The 19,696-nt window shown below is 35.1% G+C and overlaps 2 protein-coding genes across 2 annotated transcripts; both read left to right on the forward strand.

Moving 5' to 3' along the window:
• Positions 1–760: 760 nt before the first annotated feature.
• Positions 761–4,446, forward strand: tmem11 (transmembrane protein 11). The gene is made up of 2 exons (XM_059348246.1): positions 761–889; positions 3,299–4,446. Exons 1-2 carry the CDS (start codon positions 843–845, stop codon positions 3,813–3,815), a joined length of 564 nt encoding a protein of 187 aa, XP_059204229.1. The 5' UTR covers positions 761–842; the 3' UTR covers positions 3,816–4,446.
• Positions 4,447–11,937: 7,491 nt separating this feature from the next.
• On the forward strand, positions 11,938–18,139 carry dhrs7b (dehydrogenase/reductase (SDR family) member 7B). The gene is made up of 6 exons (XM_059348257.1): positions 11,938–12,122; positions 13,093–13,211; positions 14,553–14,763; positions 15,927–16,019; positions 16,639–16,791; positions 17,132–18,139. Exons 1-6 carry the CDS (start codon positions 11,969–11,971, stop codon positions 17,335–17,337), a joined length of 936 nt encoding a protein of 311 aa, XP_059204240.1. The 5' UTR covers positions 11,938–11,968; the 3' UTR covers positions 17,338–18,139.
• The last annotated feature ends 1,557 nt before the right edge of the window (positions 18,140–19,696 follow it).

Raw genomic sequence — 19,696 nt, forward strand, 5'->3', positions numbered from 1 at the left:
TTACTATAAACAGTATGTTGTAACCAATGCATGAAGTCTACTAGCACATTAACAATTTAAATATCTAAATAGGTCCTGTATTTATTTTATTGTAAACACATTATTATTATTATTATTATTAGGGACCGAGCACTAACGTTGCGAGGACCCTATTGAAATTGGTCCGTTTATTATTATTTTTCTGGCAAATGAATCGCTTATTTGGGGGCTTTATCATATTCAAAAACTCACCATTTTTGGAATATAATTATTATTATTATTATTATTATTATTATTATTATTATTATTATTATTATTATTATTAGTATGAGTATTATTATTGTTCTTCTTCTTCTTCTTGTTATTATTATTATTATTATTATTATTATTATTAGGGACCGAGCACTAACGTTGCGAGGACCCTATTGAAATTGGTCCGTTTATTATTATTTTTCTGGCAAATGAATCGCTTATTTGGGGGCTTTATCATATTCAAAAACTCACCATTTTTGGAATATAATAATAATAATAATAATAATAATAATAATAATTATTATTATTATTATTAGTATGAGTATTATTGTTCTTCTTCTTCTTCTTGTTATTATTATTATTATTTTAAACAGACATACCTCCGCTTGTTTGTGTTAGATTTATTTAGAATATGGTCTGACCTCTCAAACTTCTCCGCTATTATAAAATACGTAAAGGCAGGTACTGTTGCTTTATGGCATCATGGGAATAGTAGTCCCTATAGTCCGCATTCGGGTGTACAGGATGCGTCGACTGCGTTGGCACTACTACATTACCCAGAAGGCTACGCGCTCTCATACGTCAACTGCAATCACGGTTGTATCTCCAACATGGCGTCGCTGGGAAGGAGGCGCGGTGTCCCAGTAAGCAGGGAGAGGTCAGTTACTCCACATCTTAGCTATTAAACCAAAATGTTTTAATGTGATTCATCGTTTTGTCGATGTTGCCATTCATAATAATAATTCACATGCGTAAGGTTTGGGAGTTAAAGTGAAATGCCAACGCGACAAGTCGGAATTTTATCCCAGGGTTAGCTAACGTTAGCGGGCTAACGTGTAACAGCTAGCTAACGTTAGCAGGGAAACAAACTAGCTGCTCATGTGATGTTTTGGTTATTTCACAGCAGTCGATTAACCGTGGGAAAAGTTGAGTTTTTACCGTCCGTGGGTGCGGACGCTGGTGTTTTATTCCTCCTCTCACATGCTCCACAGCTGCGGCAGAGCTAACAGTGCTGTCCGCTGTGTTTGTCGACCTGTTTTAAAGTAAAACGGTCCTCAACTTAGCCTGCCAGTCCTGCAACTTTTTACCATGCGAGCCACTTAGCTAGCTAACCAAGGCTCAGGTACACTGTGTCCCCTGCTTTGTCATCCTCACATGCTTTTCGCTCGAATCCAATACTATTTTTTGCAAATGTCCCTTTGAAGCCAAGAAGAGCCTGATATCTATCAGGGTGTCAACATGTACTGAAAGGCCTCGGGAGTGTTGACATTGATCCATTCATAATGTGCTTGTCATATTCAAAGATAATTAATAAACAACCGGGAAAATGTCTAATATTACAGAAATATTAGTAGATCAATCAACTGAAAATAATCAGTATACCATATGAACTATATGTAATGTCTAATATTACAGAAATATTAGTAGATCAATCAACTGAAAATAATCAGTATACCATATGAACTATATGTAATGTCTAATATTACAGAAATATTAGTAGATCAATCAACTGAAAATAATCAGTATACCATATGAACTATATGTAAATATGTAATTTACCACAGCTGTTAGGTGCTGGAAAAGTGCACCATGAAAATGCTGAAAGTTCTTGAATTTGACTTTGGAAAAGGTGTAGGACACCTGTCTGTATGGTTTTTCTGGGGATTTTATGGACATTAGGGGGAGTTTATGTGCAAAAATTTCAAAAACCTGCCCACAACGGTTATATAACAAGTTAATTCCACTATGTTTAGACCATAACTGTATAAATGTTTAGACTGAATCCAGCCTATATAAGATAATTAATAAACAACCGGGAAAATGTCTAATATTACAGAAATATTAGTAGATCAAGAGGCTTAGAGGTTAGGAATCGGGCTTGTAACTGGAGAGTCGCTGGTTCGAATCCCGGTATTGACAGGTCTAGGACTGAAGTGCCCTTGAGCAAGGCACCTAACCCCCCCCCCTCCACAGCTCCCCGGGCGCAGTAATGTGCTGCCCACTGCTCCTTGCATGGTGTGTTCACTTGTGTGTAAAAAAAAAAAGGATGGGTTAAATTCAGAGGTTGAATTTCCCCATTGTGGGATTAATAAAGTACTCTTAATTAACGCTTGCTATATATTTCTCAAGATTAAATGTAAAACAGTTGTTGGTTATAGATTCACAACTTTTGTCATTTCATATTTCACACTTTTAATGTCACTCAGACACTGTTTTATTGACAGCATTTAGGTTCAGGAAAAAAAGTTAATTTCATGAACTGATGTGAACTGAATATAAAACTAAATTACTTTTGCAATCCAAGTGTACACATTCGAAATAATTGATGTCCAAATGGTCAGTTATGTCTGTATATTATATTGGACGCATTCAAGAATTCAAATTGAAGTTGGCTTTTTGATGCTTTAAAAATGTGCTCAAACTCACTCACACAATACTATTTCCTGGAGATCATAGACATCAACGTTTCATTGAATGTACCATTTTAACTAAATGCTGTAAAGTTATTGGTCATGGGGATTGTAACTGCATGGTCAGTACAGGGTGTAAAACATTAACATTAAATTGTACTTCCAGTTCTTTCCGGTTTGTTATTTTCTGTCAAATGTTCTTGAACCCCCTTTGATCAATGACCACTATGGTAATTTTTTTTTTCAAGCCCATATCCAGTATTTATTTCTATTGTCAAATAAAATCCAACAATGAGTCACTAATTCTACATCAACATTTTCCAATAGAAGGTAACATGTATGCCCTTATATGTCATTTGCATGTTACAAATGACATCTTAGTTACTCTCTCTCTCTATATATATATATAGTTACTATATATTTATATATATATATATATATATTAGTTTTGGAAAAGGATTTGGGAAAAAATAACCAGATGGAAATATATTATTCCGAGCTATTCTACACAACTTGTATTCAAACAAAATTTTCCATGATAAATGGTCAGCTTGGTGTACAAATGTAGGCAACCGTTTTTTGATGTATTGAGCCTGTTTCTCTACTTTCTATCCTTTCTCTCACTGTTCCTTGCTGGTTTTTCTGTTTTTGAACAGGGGAGTGATGGCGGCGACAGATTGCTACATTGTGCACGAGATCTACAACGGGGAGAATGCGCAGGACCAGTTTGAATATGAGCTGGAGCAGGCACTGGAGGCCCAGTATAAATACATTGTCATTGAGCCCACACGCATCGGAGATGAAACGGCCCGTTGGATTGCCGTGGGCAACTGCCTGCACAAGACGGCCGTGTTGTCAGGCGCCGCTTGCCTCCTGACGCCACTTTCACTGCCTGTTGAATACTCGCGCTATGTGGCGTTGCCCGCTGGGGCCCTCAGCGTGGCGTGCGCCGCCCTCTACGGGATTTCATGGCAATTTGACCCCTGCTGCAAGTACCAGGTGGAATACGACAGCCAAAAACTCTCGCGGCTGCCCCTGCATACACTCACCTCCTCGACGCCCGTGGTATTGGTACGCAGGGATGACGTCCACAGAAAGAGACTCCATAATACGATAGCACTGGCTGCCCTGGCGTATTGCGCCAAGAAGATCTACGAACTCTATGCGGTATGAGTGCACTCTGAAGAGGGTTTAAGAACCAAGAGAAAAAAGGAAAAAACAAACAAAAAAACGGAACCTATCCACCCCCAGATGTAAGAAAAGTGGAAGTCTTGATCAGGCCCAGCAGTTAGCTCCACACGTGGTGGGTGCTTCCATTTTGAACTTTGATCAGAGGGATATAGTTAAAACTAGAAGGAATTGTTTTTTCCCTTACCTTTTTCTTTACTTCTATGTGACATCAACAGCACACGTATCTCCGTAGTACCCTTGCGCCTCCTCCCCGCGCCCTCCACCTGCATCCTTGACACACAAGCAAGTGCACAAGGGTACGGCAGCGGTTCATCTGAATTGAATTGTATTGCAGTTGAAACGGACCGACATGTTTTGAGTACCGAGCTCTTTCCCCCTTTCCCTCGTAGTTTTACTGTACCCCTTTCTTGCTGATCAGTACATCACCCTTTCATTAAACATTAGGATATTTCAAACTAACTTTTCTGTACTTTATTTTACTTTTTTCATTAAATGAATTCTACATGATGTCCAGAAAAGAGCAAATAGCTGCAACTTATTTGAGATTGTGTCTTGTTCATGTAGATATTCTTGTTTAAAAGAGTGCAAAAAAAAAGATCTTATGTGACTATGATGTGGCTCAATGTCCTCTTTGGAAACAAAAAGCAAACACTAACTTTTGAAAAGTCACATTTCACTCGTGCTTTTAATAATGTATATTACATTGACATCAACCCCTCATAAATGAAATGAAAATATAAACTGATTTGACACCATTGCACAGCAAATTATAAATTCATACTTTATTGTATATACTTATTCAGTGGTGCTTGTTATGAGTTGCTGACTAGATGAGCAGTTTTAAACTTTGGGATCCAAGGAGGGGGTAAAAGTATGAGCTGTGATGTACAAGAGACTTGCAACAATTGAGCTCAGGTGTGGATTTGCTGAATATTAAGAGTGATCGTATTCTTTTAAGGGCCACATTAAAAATACATTTTATTTAAATGTCCTCTACAAGCAGAATAAGGATTGTCGACTTTACCAGCAGGATTGGAGCAAATTAAAACCTGTTCATAAAAAGTCCTCTTAAAGAATTTTGTGTAAATCCCTCAAAGGTCCATCAAACAATGTATCAAATAAATTGTAAATTACTTCACGGTTTGAAAACTGGTGGTGTTTCAGTAAGTAGTGTGATCACATTATGTCAACAGACAGCTGAGATTGGTAGCATCTATCATAAACATTTTAAAGTCTTGCTTTTGATTTACAATAGTGTGTCAAAAATTCTGAAATGAACAGGGACTCTATAATGTGTATTTCACTCATTTAAAAGGACTTCAGCTGTTCATGTAGCTGTTGACACTGGTAGTTGTGTTCTTATTGTCGTATGGTGTGCTGGGGCTTAAAATATGATGCTTTTGTTTTGATTATTAAACTCAGTAAATGGTGCTTACATAGGGAAACCTTAAGATTCTTTATAAATGTGAACAGTGAAACTGAAGCTGCACCTCAGAAAAAAGACGGACGGACACAGGCTTTCAGTTTTAACCTGGAGAAGATTCACTTTGCAAACTTTGCAGCTGAAAGAATAAATCTAAAACCTTCCAAAAATAATTCCACTCCCCGTACATTTATGTTTATGTGGTGAGCAGACCTGAAGCAGAAGGATGAGTGCTCAGAAAATGGCCTGACACAAACTCATTAGTTTACTGATTTGTGGCCAGAGCAAGCTAATTATCTGTCAGCTGACAGGCCTGAGAGGCTGCTTGATGTAGCGTCTGCATGTTGACCGTTTGAAGGCAGCACTGCTGGCTCTGCTGATAAAAGGATGTCCTAGACACAAGGTTATTATAGTTAACGAGAAATAACGAAAACTAGAATTGAAAAAACATTTTCGTTAACTGAAATAAAAATAAGCACGAAAGTTTTTAAAAAACGATAACTAACTGAAACTGTATTTTGTGGTTACAAAACTAACTAAACTTGGTTGATATGAAATCTATTTCATCTATCTGGTTTTATGACTTAATAAACTTATTGGGGCCGAGATGGATAAGACAAAGAAAATAAAGGAAACATTTATTGTGACCTTATTGAATCTGGCACCCAACAAATACCCCATTACAAAACAACTACAACTAATAAAAACTAAACTAAAACTAAGCATTTTCCAAAAAATAAAACTAATCAAAAATAGCAAAATCACTCTAAAAACTAACTAAAACTAACTGAATATAAAAACAAAAATTGACAAAATTAAAACTAAAACGAATGACAAATCCAAAACTATTATAACCTTGCCTAGACATCATAAAATACAAGTATTCCTCTGACAGTTGTCATCAGAACTAGGACATTCTCCAGTTGTTACCCAGAATTTGTTTCTTTATTACTTATTAGCCAAAGAAAAAAATCTGTTTCTCTTAATATGCAGAGTTTCTTACCCTTCTAAGCCAAGGACCCCTGAGAGAATATACCAGGGACTCTGTCTTGTATGTCCCTTGGAACAATTTGATATACTCTAATTTAAAATACAACTTCTATAGTCTTAGTTATGTGATGAACAGCATTAGATAAATGTATTAGAAATATATTATAAACATATTTGCAGATATTACAGTTCTATAGGTATACTTTTGTTAGATGAGGGTGTAATAAGAACTATTATAGATTATTAAAAATGTAAATATGTGTTGAACTCTGATACCCGAAAAATAAATGTAAGTAGTGTTGACTAAAATAAATGAATCTAAAAACTTTTCAGGACCTCCTAGCAGAGGGCCTCGGACTCATGGGGCTCCCTGGGCTCCACTTTTAGACTTACTGTAGACCAGTAGTTCTCAACCTTTTTGAGTCGCGACCCCCAATTTAACATGCATGTTGTCTGCGACCCCCACTCACTGAACAGAATTTCACATGCACAGTTCAGATTAAAAAAAAAGACACAAAATGACCCAAAAATACATAAAATTAAACAAAAAAGGACTCAAATTGACCACAAAAAGACACAAATTGACCACAAAATGACCAAAAAAAAGACACAAAATTACCAAAAAAGACACAAACTGACCACAAAAGGATAAAAAAAGACACAAAATGACCCAAAAATACATGAAATTAAACAAAAAAGGACTCAAATTGACCACAAAATGACCACAAAAAGACACAAATTGACCAAAAAAGACGCAAAATGACAAAAAAAAGACAGAATTACCAAAAAAGACACAAACTGACCACAAAAGGATAAAAAAAAGACACAAAATGACCAAAAAAAAAGACACAAATTGACCAAAAAAGACACAAAATGACCAAAAAAAGACAGAATTACCAAAAAAGACACAGACTGACCACAAAAGGATAAAAAAAGACACAAAATGACCAAAAAAAGACACAAAATGACAAAAAAAGGCATTAAATGACCAAAGGACTAAAACACATGAACATTTTAACACAGAGCTGATTTCCAAAATGATTTGGCGACCCCCGAAAATCATCTCGCGACCCCAATTAGGGTCGGGACCCCAAGGTTGAGGTTAGCTGCTGTAGACTATCTGTATATCCAAAGACTCACTCACAGACAGCTGATTGTTTGCAGTGATGGAGGGTGTTCACTTACTAAAAATACATTCACAAATACTTTAACTAGATCCGGTTATCAAAATCTTCTGGGTTAGAAATAAAGTATGATAGGATTATGTGGCTGCTTATGATCTGCTGGACAAAAAATTATGTTTAGCAGACAGAAATGGGACCTTGAGGTACTAGTGTACCAAACTTCAACTCCCACAATGCCTCGCGGGAACACCCGGTAGCCCCTGAAGACTACGTCAGACGAACCCGGAAGTGGTGTACCGACTTTCATGCTCACGCTCTATGCTCACGCTGGTGCTTTGAATAGCAGGACAACAACTGAGGTGAGCTACTGTATAATTGTATAACGACTCACTAACACAGCAGCTAGTTCATCTTTGTTTACAATGTGGAAGTTAGCTAACGTTAGCATTAGCTCTACTAGCCTTTTATCCGTTAGCTAGCCTGCACTGCCAGGCTGGTTGACTTTTTCTCTTCTGTGAGTGTTTTGCAGTGGTGGAAAGTAACTAAGTACATTTACTCAAGTACTGTACTTAAGTACAATTTTGAGGTACTTGTACTTTACTTGAGTGTTTCTATTTTCTCTAAATATATGTACTACTCCACTACATTTTGAGGCAAATATTGTGCTTTTTACTCCACTACATTTAGCTGACAGCTTTAGTTACTTTTCAGGTCGAGATTCAACATAAAACATATGATCAATTTAAGGTGATTAGACTTTTTTTATTTTATTAAATCTTATAACAGTATATTAAGTACTTAAATGAGCCATATCTTTACAGAATTAAAACCCGGCCTGCTTACATAAAATCATCAATACAAATAATGTAATAATATATTTAGAATATATAAAACAATCTGAGTGGGTCCATTCGGCATAACAAGTACTTTTACTTTTGATACTTTAAGTACATTTTGATGCTGATACTTTTTTACTTTTACTTCAGTAAGTTTTGAATGCAGGACTTTTACTTGTAGTGGAGTAATTTCATAGTGTTGTATTAGTACTTTTACTTAAGTACGGGATCTGAATACTTCTTCCACCACTGGTGTTTTGTTCTAACATTTCACCTGCTTTCTATTGTGTGGACAAGTGGACAGTATCACCATTGTTAATACATCAAATATGCTGAACTAAATGTGCAAATTCATGCATTAAATTAGCAAACGTTTTTAAAACACATACTATGATTTTAGTTTCAGTTGTTCAAGTGATTTCAAAAAGAGCTGATTTTTTCTTATACATGTGCAGAGTTTGCAGCATGGGGCCCTAAAATATAGTCAAATCAGAGGATATAATCTTGGAAATGTGTGGTGTAAATATAAAGTTCATGTCCTTGAGTCACTGTGTTCACAATCAGGAAAATGTACAGCTGCAAGAAGAGACAGAAGGAGGGATACTGTACACAAAGTACATTTACTCAAGTACTCTACTTAAGTACAATTTTGACTTACTTGTACTTTACTTAAGTATTTCCATTTTATGTAACTTTATACTTCTACTCCACTACATTTTAGAGGCAAATATTGTACTTTTTACTCCACTACATTTAGCTGACAGCTTTAGTTACTTTACCGGTCGAGATTTAACATAAAAAAATACATTTAAAGTGATTTGACTTGTTGTTTTTTAATTAAACCTTGTAACAGTATATTAAATAGTTAAAACGATCCCTAACTTGATCAAATTACATTTGATTACTTGTGCTGCTTACATAAATACATCATAATATTAATCCAATAATATACTTGATATATATAAAACACTCTGAGTGGGTCCATTCTGCATAACGTGTACTTTTATTTTTGATACTTTAAGTACATTTTGATGCTGATAATTTTTTACTTTTTCTTCAGTAAGTTTTGAATGCAGGACTTTTACTTGTAGTGGAGTAATTTCACAGTGTGGTAGTAGTACTTTTACTTAAGTAAGAGATCTGAATATTTCTCCCACCACTGCATAGGATATATATATTCAAACTCTACATACTGTTTATTTCCAGTGTATCATTTTAAATGTTAAAATTACCTAAAATCAGCATGGATTAAGGGAAATTACATTATTAAAATGTCTTTCTGCTCGCTATGGTACGAGGGGACTACTTCACGTTGGGTTTCCTTCTGTAAAAGAAAGTTGTGATGCTCAAAAGTTTGATCATTCCACCTGAGTGAATGCTTGTGCTCATTATGTGGTAGTACTTGTCACTGTTGCCATGCAGGTTGTTTGTGCTGTGCTTTGGAGACTGGACAAGTGGAGGGGCTTAACTAAATGCACCGGACATTAAAACATTCCCGATCCCTTGGCACGGGGCTGGAGAGCTTACAGAACACACATGTCAAGGTCACTCTGTGGCTTGTTTAAAGTGTTTTTTGGGGTTGTTATTCATGTTTCAAAATCCAAATTTGGCATTGGTTTATGAACCAAAGACTTCCACAGGATCAAGGAATCTTTTTTATTATGAAATGTATTTGATTGTGTATATGGGTGGTTGACCTGACGCTCAACTTTTGTGTTCCCAGTGACAAATATTACTAAAATTTGACAATATTTCATTAAAATTAATGTTTTAATATGCAGTTCATTCTTCTACATCTAATCCATCTGCAAACATCGTTCTTCAACTATGCAAATATTCTGTTTTGAACATGACATTTGTCCACCGGTGCAACTGTCCTAGGTAGCATTACTTATCTTAAAACAACTGTAATTTAATGAAAAATTAATCCAAATACATTAAAATACTTGAATGCATGTCATACGAGTGTTTACTTAATGAATCTAGAGGATATAAGTGTTAAGGTCCCTATGTAGAGTTATTATGACACATTACATTTTGTCCTCCTGGAGCAACGCCATTATGTCGATATAAAACAGGCATTAATGTGACCACCCCGTTACTGAGAGGGGTCCTTCCAGAACCAGGAAGGACAGAAGAATCTCTGGACACAAGATCACTTCTGTCTCAAATATTTTCATAATATTACTATTCCCATGCAGTGTTGGAACTGGTCGTCTTAAGGTAGTCCTTTGGTACAACACAGTTTAAGTATTGATCTGAATATTTTTATCAATTTACATTGATTGATCATTGAAAATAATGTAAATTGATAAAAATATTCATGACTAATATGCCTTGGGATTATCTATCTTATCTGTCCAACATTCTCTGAATTAAATAATGACATTCTTTATTTTGTTGCACCGGTGGACACATTTTAGGACTACCACACCAAAAAGTGAATAATATGCTAAATATATGAAGAATTAGAAATGGACACATTCAGTTTTGAATTATTCACATATAAGGGAATATAATTGTATGTCATTTGACATATATTTTTTGAATTATTCTGTTTTTCACTTTTCACGTCAACCACCCATATACTATTAGTTTTATATGAAACGTGATACAACTTGTATCATATAAAACAAGTTGCCAGTGTCATGTCTTGAAATTGATTACCTAGTCTGAAGTTTAGCTAACTCTACATTAAACTGCTAATAGTAGATGAACGAATAAAATATTTATTATTATTGATAGATCACAGAAGTCCTATTGCTTGGTATGAAATGAAGTCAGTGTTTTGAATATTAGCAGTGGTGCTTCATTTGACATCTGACAGAGGATTTATTGGGTGAAAATGTTTTGCCTTAAACAGACTTTTGGACTCTGTACAAGAGCAGTGGATTTAAATATTGGAATATTGGAAAAAAACTCTTCCTAACTCCTCCTCCTTCCTTCTGCAATAAGACTAAATAACTCATCTCCCTCTGCCAGAGCCAACATTACTGAAATGCACTAAATCTACGCACGACACTTTGCTATGTTATTAATATTATTACTACTACTGTTATTATATATATATATATATATATATATATATATATATATATATATATATATATATTATTATATATACTGTTGCTGACATTACTATTATTATTATTACTATATACTGTAATATACTGCTAATATTATTATACCGGCCTTATTTATTATTATTATTACCATTACTATTATTATATATTTATATATTATATATATATTATTTTATTTATAATTATTCATAATTATTTTATTTTATTTTATATTGTTACTATTTATTTATTATTACATATTATATAATATATACTGTACTATTATTATTATTATATACCGTCTAGTCACTATAGCATTGTTGCATCATATCACCAGTATAATTATCATCATCTTGCCAACCATCCTACCAACTGATGTTCTTTTTTTTAACTTCTTAAGTGTCTTTGTTCTATTCTGTGTTTTTTTCTATTGTTGTTTTTATTTATGCTACCTCAGTATCTTATTCTATTGTATTTTATTGTACTTGAATACCGGACTGCTGTGAGAACCGAATTTCCCTTCGGGGATGAATAAAGTAATCTGTCTGTCTATCTATCTATCTATCTATCTATCTATCTATCTATCTATCTATCTATCTAACTATCTAACTATCTATCTATCTATCTATCTAACTCACTCAATTTTTTAAATCTTGTGTGTGCAGGTAGCTGGTGTGGAGCAGCAGGGTGATTGTCAGACATGGAGCGCATCATGGGAGGAGGCGTGCTCCAGCTGATTTTAGCGAGTGCGGGGATCTTGCTGCTTTATCGGATCCTCCTCCGCCTCAGACCAGGAGCTGCTCTACAGGACGCTGTGGTGGTCATCACAGGGGCCAGCTCTGGACTGGGGAAAGGTCAACCTCCACATCATTACTTCCTCTTTTCTGCTTACATGTACACTACCAGTCAAAAGTTTTAGAACACCACAATTTTTCCAGTTTTTTAATTGAAATTCAAGCAGTTCAAGTCAAATGAACAGCTTGAAAGGGTACAAAGGTAAGTGGTGAACTGCCAGAGGTAAATAAAAAAAGGTAAGCTTAACCAAAACTGAAAAATAATGTACATTTCAGAATTATACAAGTAGGCCTTTTTCAGGGAACAAGAAATGGATTAACAACTTAACTCTATGGAGTCTTGGGCTATTTTGTCCATTTTTTAATTATTTTCATGTCTTTGTAAGTCATTTTGTGTCTTTTTTTTTTGTCATTTTGTGTCTTTTTTTGGTCATTTTGTGTCTTTTTAGTCCTTTAGTCCAACATAAAATGTGATTTTGAATCCTTTTTTTTGCTTTCAAAACACTATCATGCTCAATAAAGAATTTGTATTTGGTTAACCAAAACTGACAAATAATGTACATTTCAGAATGATACAAAAAGGCCTTTTTCAGGGAACAAGAAATGGGTTAACAACTTAAAGCAGTTCTGCAGCAACGGAGGTTGATCAAGCCTTGAAAGTTGCTAAGTTGCTACCAATTCCTACAGGTGTCCCAACTTTTCTTGATCACTTACAACCTACAAGTTGCTCCACATTTAAGGGAACTTCTGCAACAGAGGTGCTACTTCAATGAGTCAAAAGTTTAGAATACATTTTCCTTTCTAAATTGATTCTACGATTTATTTTTTTTAACTTCAATTGTTTATTTGTTATATGCATTAATTTCAGAGTACACTGAGACATTAAACTGCATCATTTTCAATAAAATTCTGGAAAAGTTGGAGTGTTCTAAAACTTTTGACCAGTAGTGTAGATCTTTTCTGCGAAATTCCTGCCTTGGTTTGATATTTCCCATGAACAAGAGGTGTGTATTTTTTTTTTTGGTTGTAGAGTGTGCACGGGTTTTCCATGCTGCAGGTGCACGGCTTGTGCTGTGTGGACGAGATGCAGGCCGCCTGCAGCAGGTGGTCCAGGAGCTGACAGCAGGTTCAACAGGCTTACAGCGGCAGGTGTGTACACACCAAGGTTATTATAGTTAACGAAAACTAACGAAATAACGAAAACTAGAATTGAAAAAACATTTTCGTTAACTGAAATAAAATAAAAACTAGAGTTTTAAAAAAAAAACGATAACTAACTGAAACTGTATTTTGTGTTTACAAAACTAACTAAAACTAACTAAAATTATAGTGAAAATGTCCTTAGTTTTCGTTTTTGTCAACTTTTTTCATTCATAATTCAGTGTTTCTATTTGAACATGCAACACATGGTGAATATGTTTACTGAGACTGGGATGTTTACACTAGAACCAAAATTCAAAACACCCAGAACTGTAAGAGTTAATAACCTTATTGGGGCTGAGATGATAAACCAAAGGAAATAAAGGCAAAATTTATTATGATCTATTTGAATCTGGCACCCAACACATAGCCCATTACAAAAAAACTAAAACTAAAACTAAAACTAATAAAAACTAAACTAAAACTAAGCATTTTCAAAAAATAAAAACTAAACCAAAACTAGGAAACTCACTCTAAAAACTAACTAAAACTAACTGAATTTGAAAACAAAAATTCACAACGAAATCAAAACTAAAACTAATGAAAAATCCAAAACTATTATAACCTTGGTACACACACACACACACACACACACACACACACACACACACACACACACTCACTTACACCTTGTAGTGTCAGGTTTTGAGACCGTTAAAGCCACTGATGACCTCAGATTTATTTCCCTGATCTGTCTCTAATATCACTATATGACTGTATATCTTCTATTACTCATCACTGTCTCTCAAAATATAAAAACAATTTAAGGTACTTAATGTTAGGATAATGTTTTTTTTTTGTTTTACAAGCTTTCATTATGGACATCGGCCACTAATCTCCATGAAAAGAGAAAACGAGTTTTCTCAACATATCAGCCATTATTGAAGCTCTTAGAATCATATAATTATCTGAAACCGTTTACCAGTTTCTGTCTACCACAAATGTTTATTACTTTATTTTACTTAAATGTATCCCTGTATTTTAACTTGCACTATTTTATGTTTATTTGAATGATTTAGTTTTTTTCCTGTGTAATTTACTTTTTTTGATATAATAATAATAATGCATTTTATTTATACGCGCCTTTCAGGACTCTCAAGGTTACCTTACAATAAACAATTAAAAACAGTAATAATAAACAACAATGAATATATGTATTTAATTGACAATCTTGGGGGAACCGTAGGCTTAGATTGTCATTGATAACAATTGCTTTTGTAGTTTTTGTTGTGAATTTGTTAATTAATAAATGAAAAACGTGATAAATGTTCTGTTTTGTTGTACCACCAGACTTACACTCCCAGCACTGTAATCTTTGACCTGGCTGACACGGACACAGTGGGCAGAGCTGCAGAAGAGATCTTGAAATGTTACGGCCAAGTGGACGTCCTCATCAATAACGCTGGAATAAGTTACCGCGGCAACATACTGGATACCCACATTTCAGTTCAGCGCGATGTTATGGAAACAAATTACTTTGGGCCCATTGCTCTTACTCAAGGTTAGTGAGAATCGCTTTGGTTGCCAGATCTGAGTATTCCTGATGCGGTATATAGATACACAAGGGAGCCAAACCAGAGAGAAGTTATTTAAAGCAGGAGTTCTCAACCTTTTTGAGTCGCGACCCCCAATTTAACATGCATGTTGTCCGCGACCCCCGCTCACTGAACACAATCTCACATGGACTGTTCAGATCACCCAAAAAAGAAACAAAATGACCAAAAAAAGGAAACAAAATGACCAAAAAAGACGCAAATTGACCACAAAATGATCAAAAAAGACCCAAAATGACCCAAAAAAGAAACAAAATTTCCAAAAAGACACAAAATGACTAAAAAAAGACAGAAAATGACCAAAAAAATGTAAACAAAATGACCAAAAAAGACACAAATTGACCACAAAATGATAAAAAAAGACACAAATTGACCACAAAATGATCAAAAAAGACACAAAATGACCCAAAAAAGAAACAAAATTTCCAAAAAGACACAAATTGACCACAAAATGGTAAAAAAAGACACAAAATGACTAAAAAAGACACAAAATGATCAAAAAAAGACACAAAATGACTAAAAAAGACACAAATTGACCACAAAATGATCAAAAAAAGGTACAAAATGACTAAAAAAGACACAAATCGACCACAAAATGATAAAAAAAAGGTACAAAATGACTAAAAAAGACACAAATTGACCACAAAAGGAAACAAAATGACCAAAAAAGACACAAATTGACCACAAAATGATAAAAAAGACACAAAATGACTAAAAAAGACACAAAATTACCACAAAATTATCAAAAAAAGAAACAAATTGACCACAAAATGATCAAAAAAAGGTACAAAATGACTAAAAAAAGACACAAAAAAGACACAAAATGACCAAAAAAGACATTAAGTGACCAAAAAGACTAAAACACATTCACACTTTAACACAGTGGAGACAGAGCTGACTTCCAAAATGATTTGGCGACCCCCAGAAATCATCTCGCGACCCCAATTGGGGTCCCGACCCCAAGGTTGAGAATAGCTGATTTAAAGGATTGTGAATTAAAGTAAGGAAGGGAAGTGGTTGTGGCATAAATATAACTCGGACACTTTCAGATTTCCGTGGAGAGGAAAGCTCAATATTCTACATTATTCTCTCTTTGTTTCTCCCTCCACAGCTCTGCTGCCCTCCATGGTCCGTCGGCGCAGCGGCCATGTTGTTGTAATCAGCAGCGTCCAGGGCAAGATGGCCATCCCGTACAGATCAGCCTGTAAGTCATCTTAACTTATTTAACCCTTTGATGCACAACACTTCTAAAGTATAACATGGGTCAAAAATGACTCATTTATCCAAATTTGTATTAAAATTAAATCACTTAATACTATAATAATAGTAATTTGTTTCAAATAGTTACTTTCCACACTCATATATTTAATATATTTAACGTGTTTATGTATAATTTTGTCACACATACAGTGTATCTTGAAGGTTTTCACAGCGCTTCACTTTTTCCACATTTTTTTTTATGTTTCAGCCTGATTCCAAAATTGATTAAATTCATTTTTCCTTCAAATTATACACACACAATACCCCCATAATGACATTTTTGACCCATGTTGTTTTAGAAGCGTAGTGATACAAAATGGGTTTTTATTCAAAAAGTAAGAAATGAAAAACAAAAAATTAGGATGTATGATAATGAAAAACAAATTGATTGAGGAAAACCTGGAATACTGAATGATGAAATTAATTTATTGCGAAGATATAGAAAATTAAAAACTCAGTCGGGTCACTTTAGACCCATGTTGTGCATCAAAGGGTTAATTAAAGCAAACACAAGAGTTTGATGAATCTGAAGCAGTACTCTGGTTTGTACACACTTTGGTCAGATGCCGCCTCGAAGCACGCCACCCAGGCTTACTTTGACTGTTTACGGGCCGAGGTGGAGCGATACGGGATCCCAGTTACCGTCATCAGTCCCGGGTACATCAGAACCAGCCTGTCGCTCAACGCCGTCACCGGGGACGGCTCCAAGTACGGAGGTGAGGCAGTGAAGTAACAGTGTGACAAATATCCATGTAGATATGAAAAGACATTGAGGGAATACTTCACTCCTAAAATGATCATTTGCATCTTATGATGAGTGGAGCATCCTGTTGTTAAACCTGGAATCCATGAAGTCATCAAGAGTTTTCTCAGTTTTTGTATTCTTTGTTCACTTTGGAGGCATGTGAGAAAAGCAAAGTTTTCTTTGAGAATTTAAGGATACACGGGGGGGATTAAGCTGGTATACAAATGGTCTTTTTAAAGGTGAAGTAGGATAGTGAGATAAAACATAAAAGTAGTCACTGATGTTTCTGTTTTTTTGTTTTTTTGAATCAGTTTTGGATAAAACCACAGCAATGGGTCGGGACCCCAGCGACGTGGCTCAGGCGGTCCTGAAGGCCGTCCGTCACAGGAGCAAAGACGTTGTTTTGGCGGGACCTCTGCCCAATGTGGCCATTTACCTCCGCACTCTGTGGCCGGCACTCTTCTTCAAACTCATGTCGTCTCGCGCTCGCAAGGAGCAGAAACCTAAAGAGGAGTAAAGCAGGAGCAAAAGGCTCACAGAGCATGTTAGAGGCACATGGACCAGAACATGAGAGTGAATGCTTCACATGGAGGCCTGATAGGCAACAAATGCAGCTCTCTAGTTCCAAACGAACCAGAAACCTGTACTGTGTGTTGTAACAGGACCTATGGTGAGTGTTTTTCATTGTTTTGACTAAAATCTATGGTTGACCAGATTAGCAAGGTGTGTTGATCGGCTGTTTCAGACATTAACGTGGCTCTCAAAATCACTGTTTAAACATGAAATGTCTATTACTGACAAAGGGACTCAAAGCTGTGCTGAAAAGCTGTAATGCTGTTTTGCAAATTGACTCCTTGAACATGAATTTGGTAAACAAATAAAAAGCTCAAGCTGTTTTCTGTTTGTAAGCACATTCAATTTGTAATTCTGTCACATTTTGGAAATAATATTTTGCAAGTCAGAGTATGTCTACTGTCCTGTCTGTTTCTGTTGTTCATTTCAACAGCAGAAACAAGTTAACAAGAACATCTTTATCTATCAAATCGCAGGATTTCGTTTCGTTTTGCTGTTTAGCTGAACAGCCTATAATTGTTTGCACCTCTTTATAAGTTTTCCCCTCTCCAATCAACTTTTTAATCAAAGTAAGCTGTTCTTCTGAACAATGTCTTAACGACCCATTTTCCTCAGGCTTTCAAAGAGAAATGCATGTTCAACAAGTGCTGCTTCATCCTTAAATAGAGGCCACCTGATTCACACCTGCTTTTTCACAAAATTGATGACCTCACTGATTGAATGCCACACTGCTATATTTTTGTTAACACACCCCTGTCAACTAATTGCCCAATTGCACAGCCTTAAGATCTGCATATCACTAATGTTGGGTCTTGTTGGTTTTCTGAGAATCTACTGCACCTACTGGTAACTTGTTTGCCATGTAGCAATAAAAAATATACTAAAAACCTGGATTAATCTGGTTAGTCACATTGGACTGCTATTATATCGAACACTACTGTACTTCTATAGTAGCAGTGTCTAAAATATTCTTGAATTATTTCATAGGCCTTGTTAAATTCTCTTATTATAGACATATTATGAAGAACTAAGTTATTTCTCACCATCTTCATAATTTATCATGTGCTCCTGAAGTAATTTTCTCATCCTGTCGACATTAATTTGAGACAATTATTTACTGGAAGTTAACTAAAAGGACAGTTTGTTCCCCTTCATGTTTTAAATCTGTTAGGCTTAATTATTAAAAATGTTTTTATTATTAATAAAAACATTTGATAGTTCTCAAGTTGTGTTCATAGATCTCTCATAGAGTTCAGGCTACCTTAGTATAAACTGGGGCACCATCAGGATCATTTGTTTGCCAATATTTTTTCCGAAACACAAAATCCACTTTTCTTTTTTTTGTTTTGAGGCAGAAATGTTGCTGCATAACAGGAATAACCCTGATAAAACCCAAAGGCTACATACTACCCTTGTAAACATTTGCATTAAAAGTTTTTTTTTTTTTTAAATCAAAAAGTTCACACAATGAACACAAAAAGATGCAGGTTTTTATAACTATCTTTATACACAGAATAAAAACACCTTTTACAAACTGAAAACTTTAAACAGGTTTTTCCTTTTTAGATGTCATCTTATTAAGTTAAACAAAAACAAAAAACACTTTCTGAAATGTTAACAATAAATAATCCAAATAACAATTTACGTTATGTTACAAAAGCGCAGTGAATACTGGAATTGACATTTGTACAAATAAATCCTTCAAAACAAAACAAAAAAAACTTGCCCGATTGAAAGACAAACCTGCTGTTTATTCCTCATTAAGAACCATCTTCATTGTATCTAGTGTGAGAAGATGAAGCCTTTTCACAAATGAATAAACAATAAGAGCTTTTCCACTATAGAGTCGAAGCCCTCAAGGTGCTCGAAGGAGACAAACATTTTAAATCCCATTGGTGGAATGACAACAAGAGCTCTCCTACAATTTACAGTCAGAGATGAAGTTAAACATGTTGATGAGACAAAATGCTCACAATACTGCATATTGATGCTGCTGGTTAATTGAAAAATCATGCATCGTGGTGGTAAAATCACATGGGGAAAGTAAGAGTAGCACTTAAAAGCATCCATTGACCTTTAACATGTTAAGAATCATGTTAACGTTAGCCATAGTGTTTTTTCAGCATCTGGTACATCACTAGTGAATGGAGAGTTAATGTTTTGAGCACAACATCTATAGTGCATTATGAGCGCATTCATAGTGAATTATAATACTCATTATAATCAATCATAATGCATTATGACTGCACTCATAAACACATATAAAGCTTCATGATGCACTATATCAACAGTTATAAATATAG

The sequence above is a fragment of the Centropristis striata genome, chromosome 13, assembly GCF_030273125.1.
Source record: "Centropristis striata isolate RG_2023a ecotype Rhode Island chromosome 13, C.striata_1.0, whole genome shotgun sequence".
Lineage (NCBI taxonomy): Eukaryota > Metazoa > Chordata > Actinopteri > Perciformes > Serranidae > Centropristis > Centropristis striata.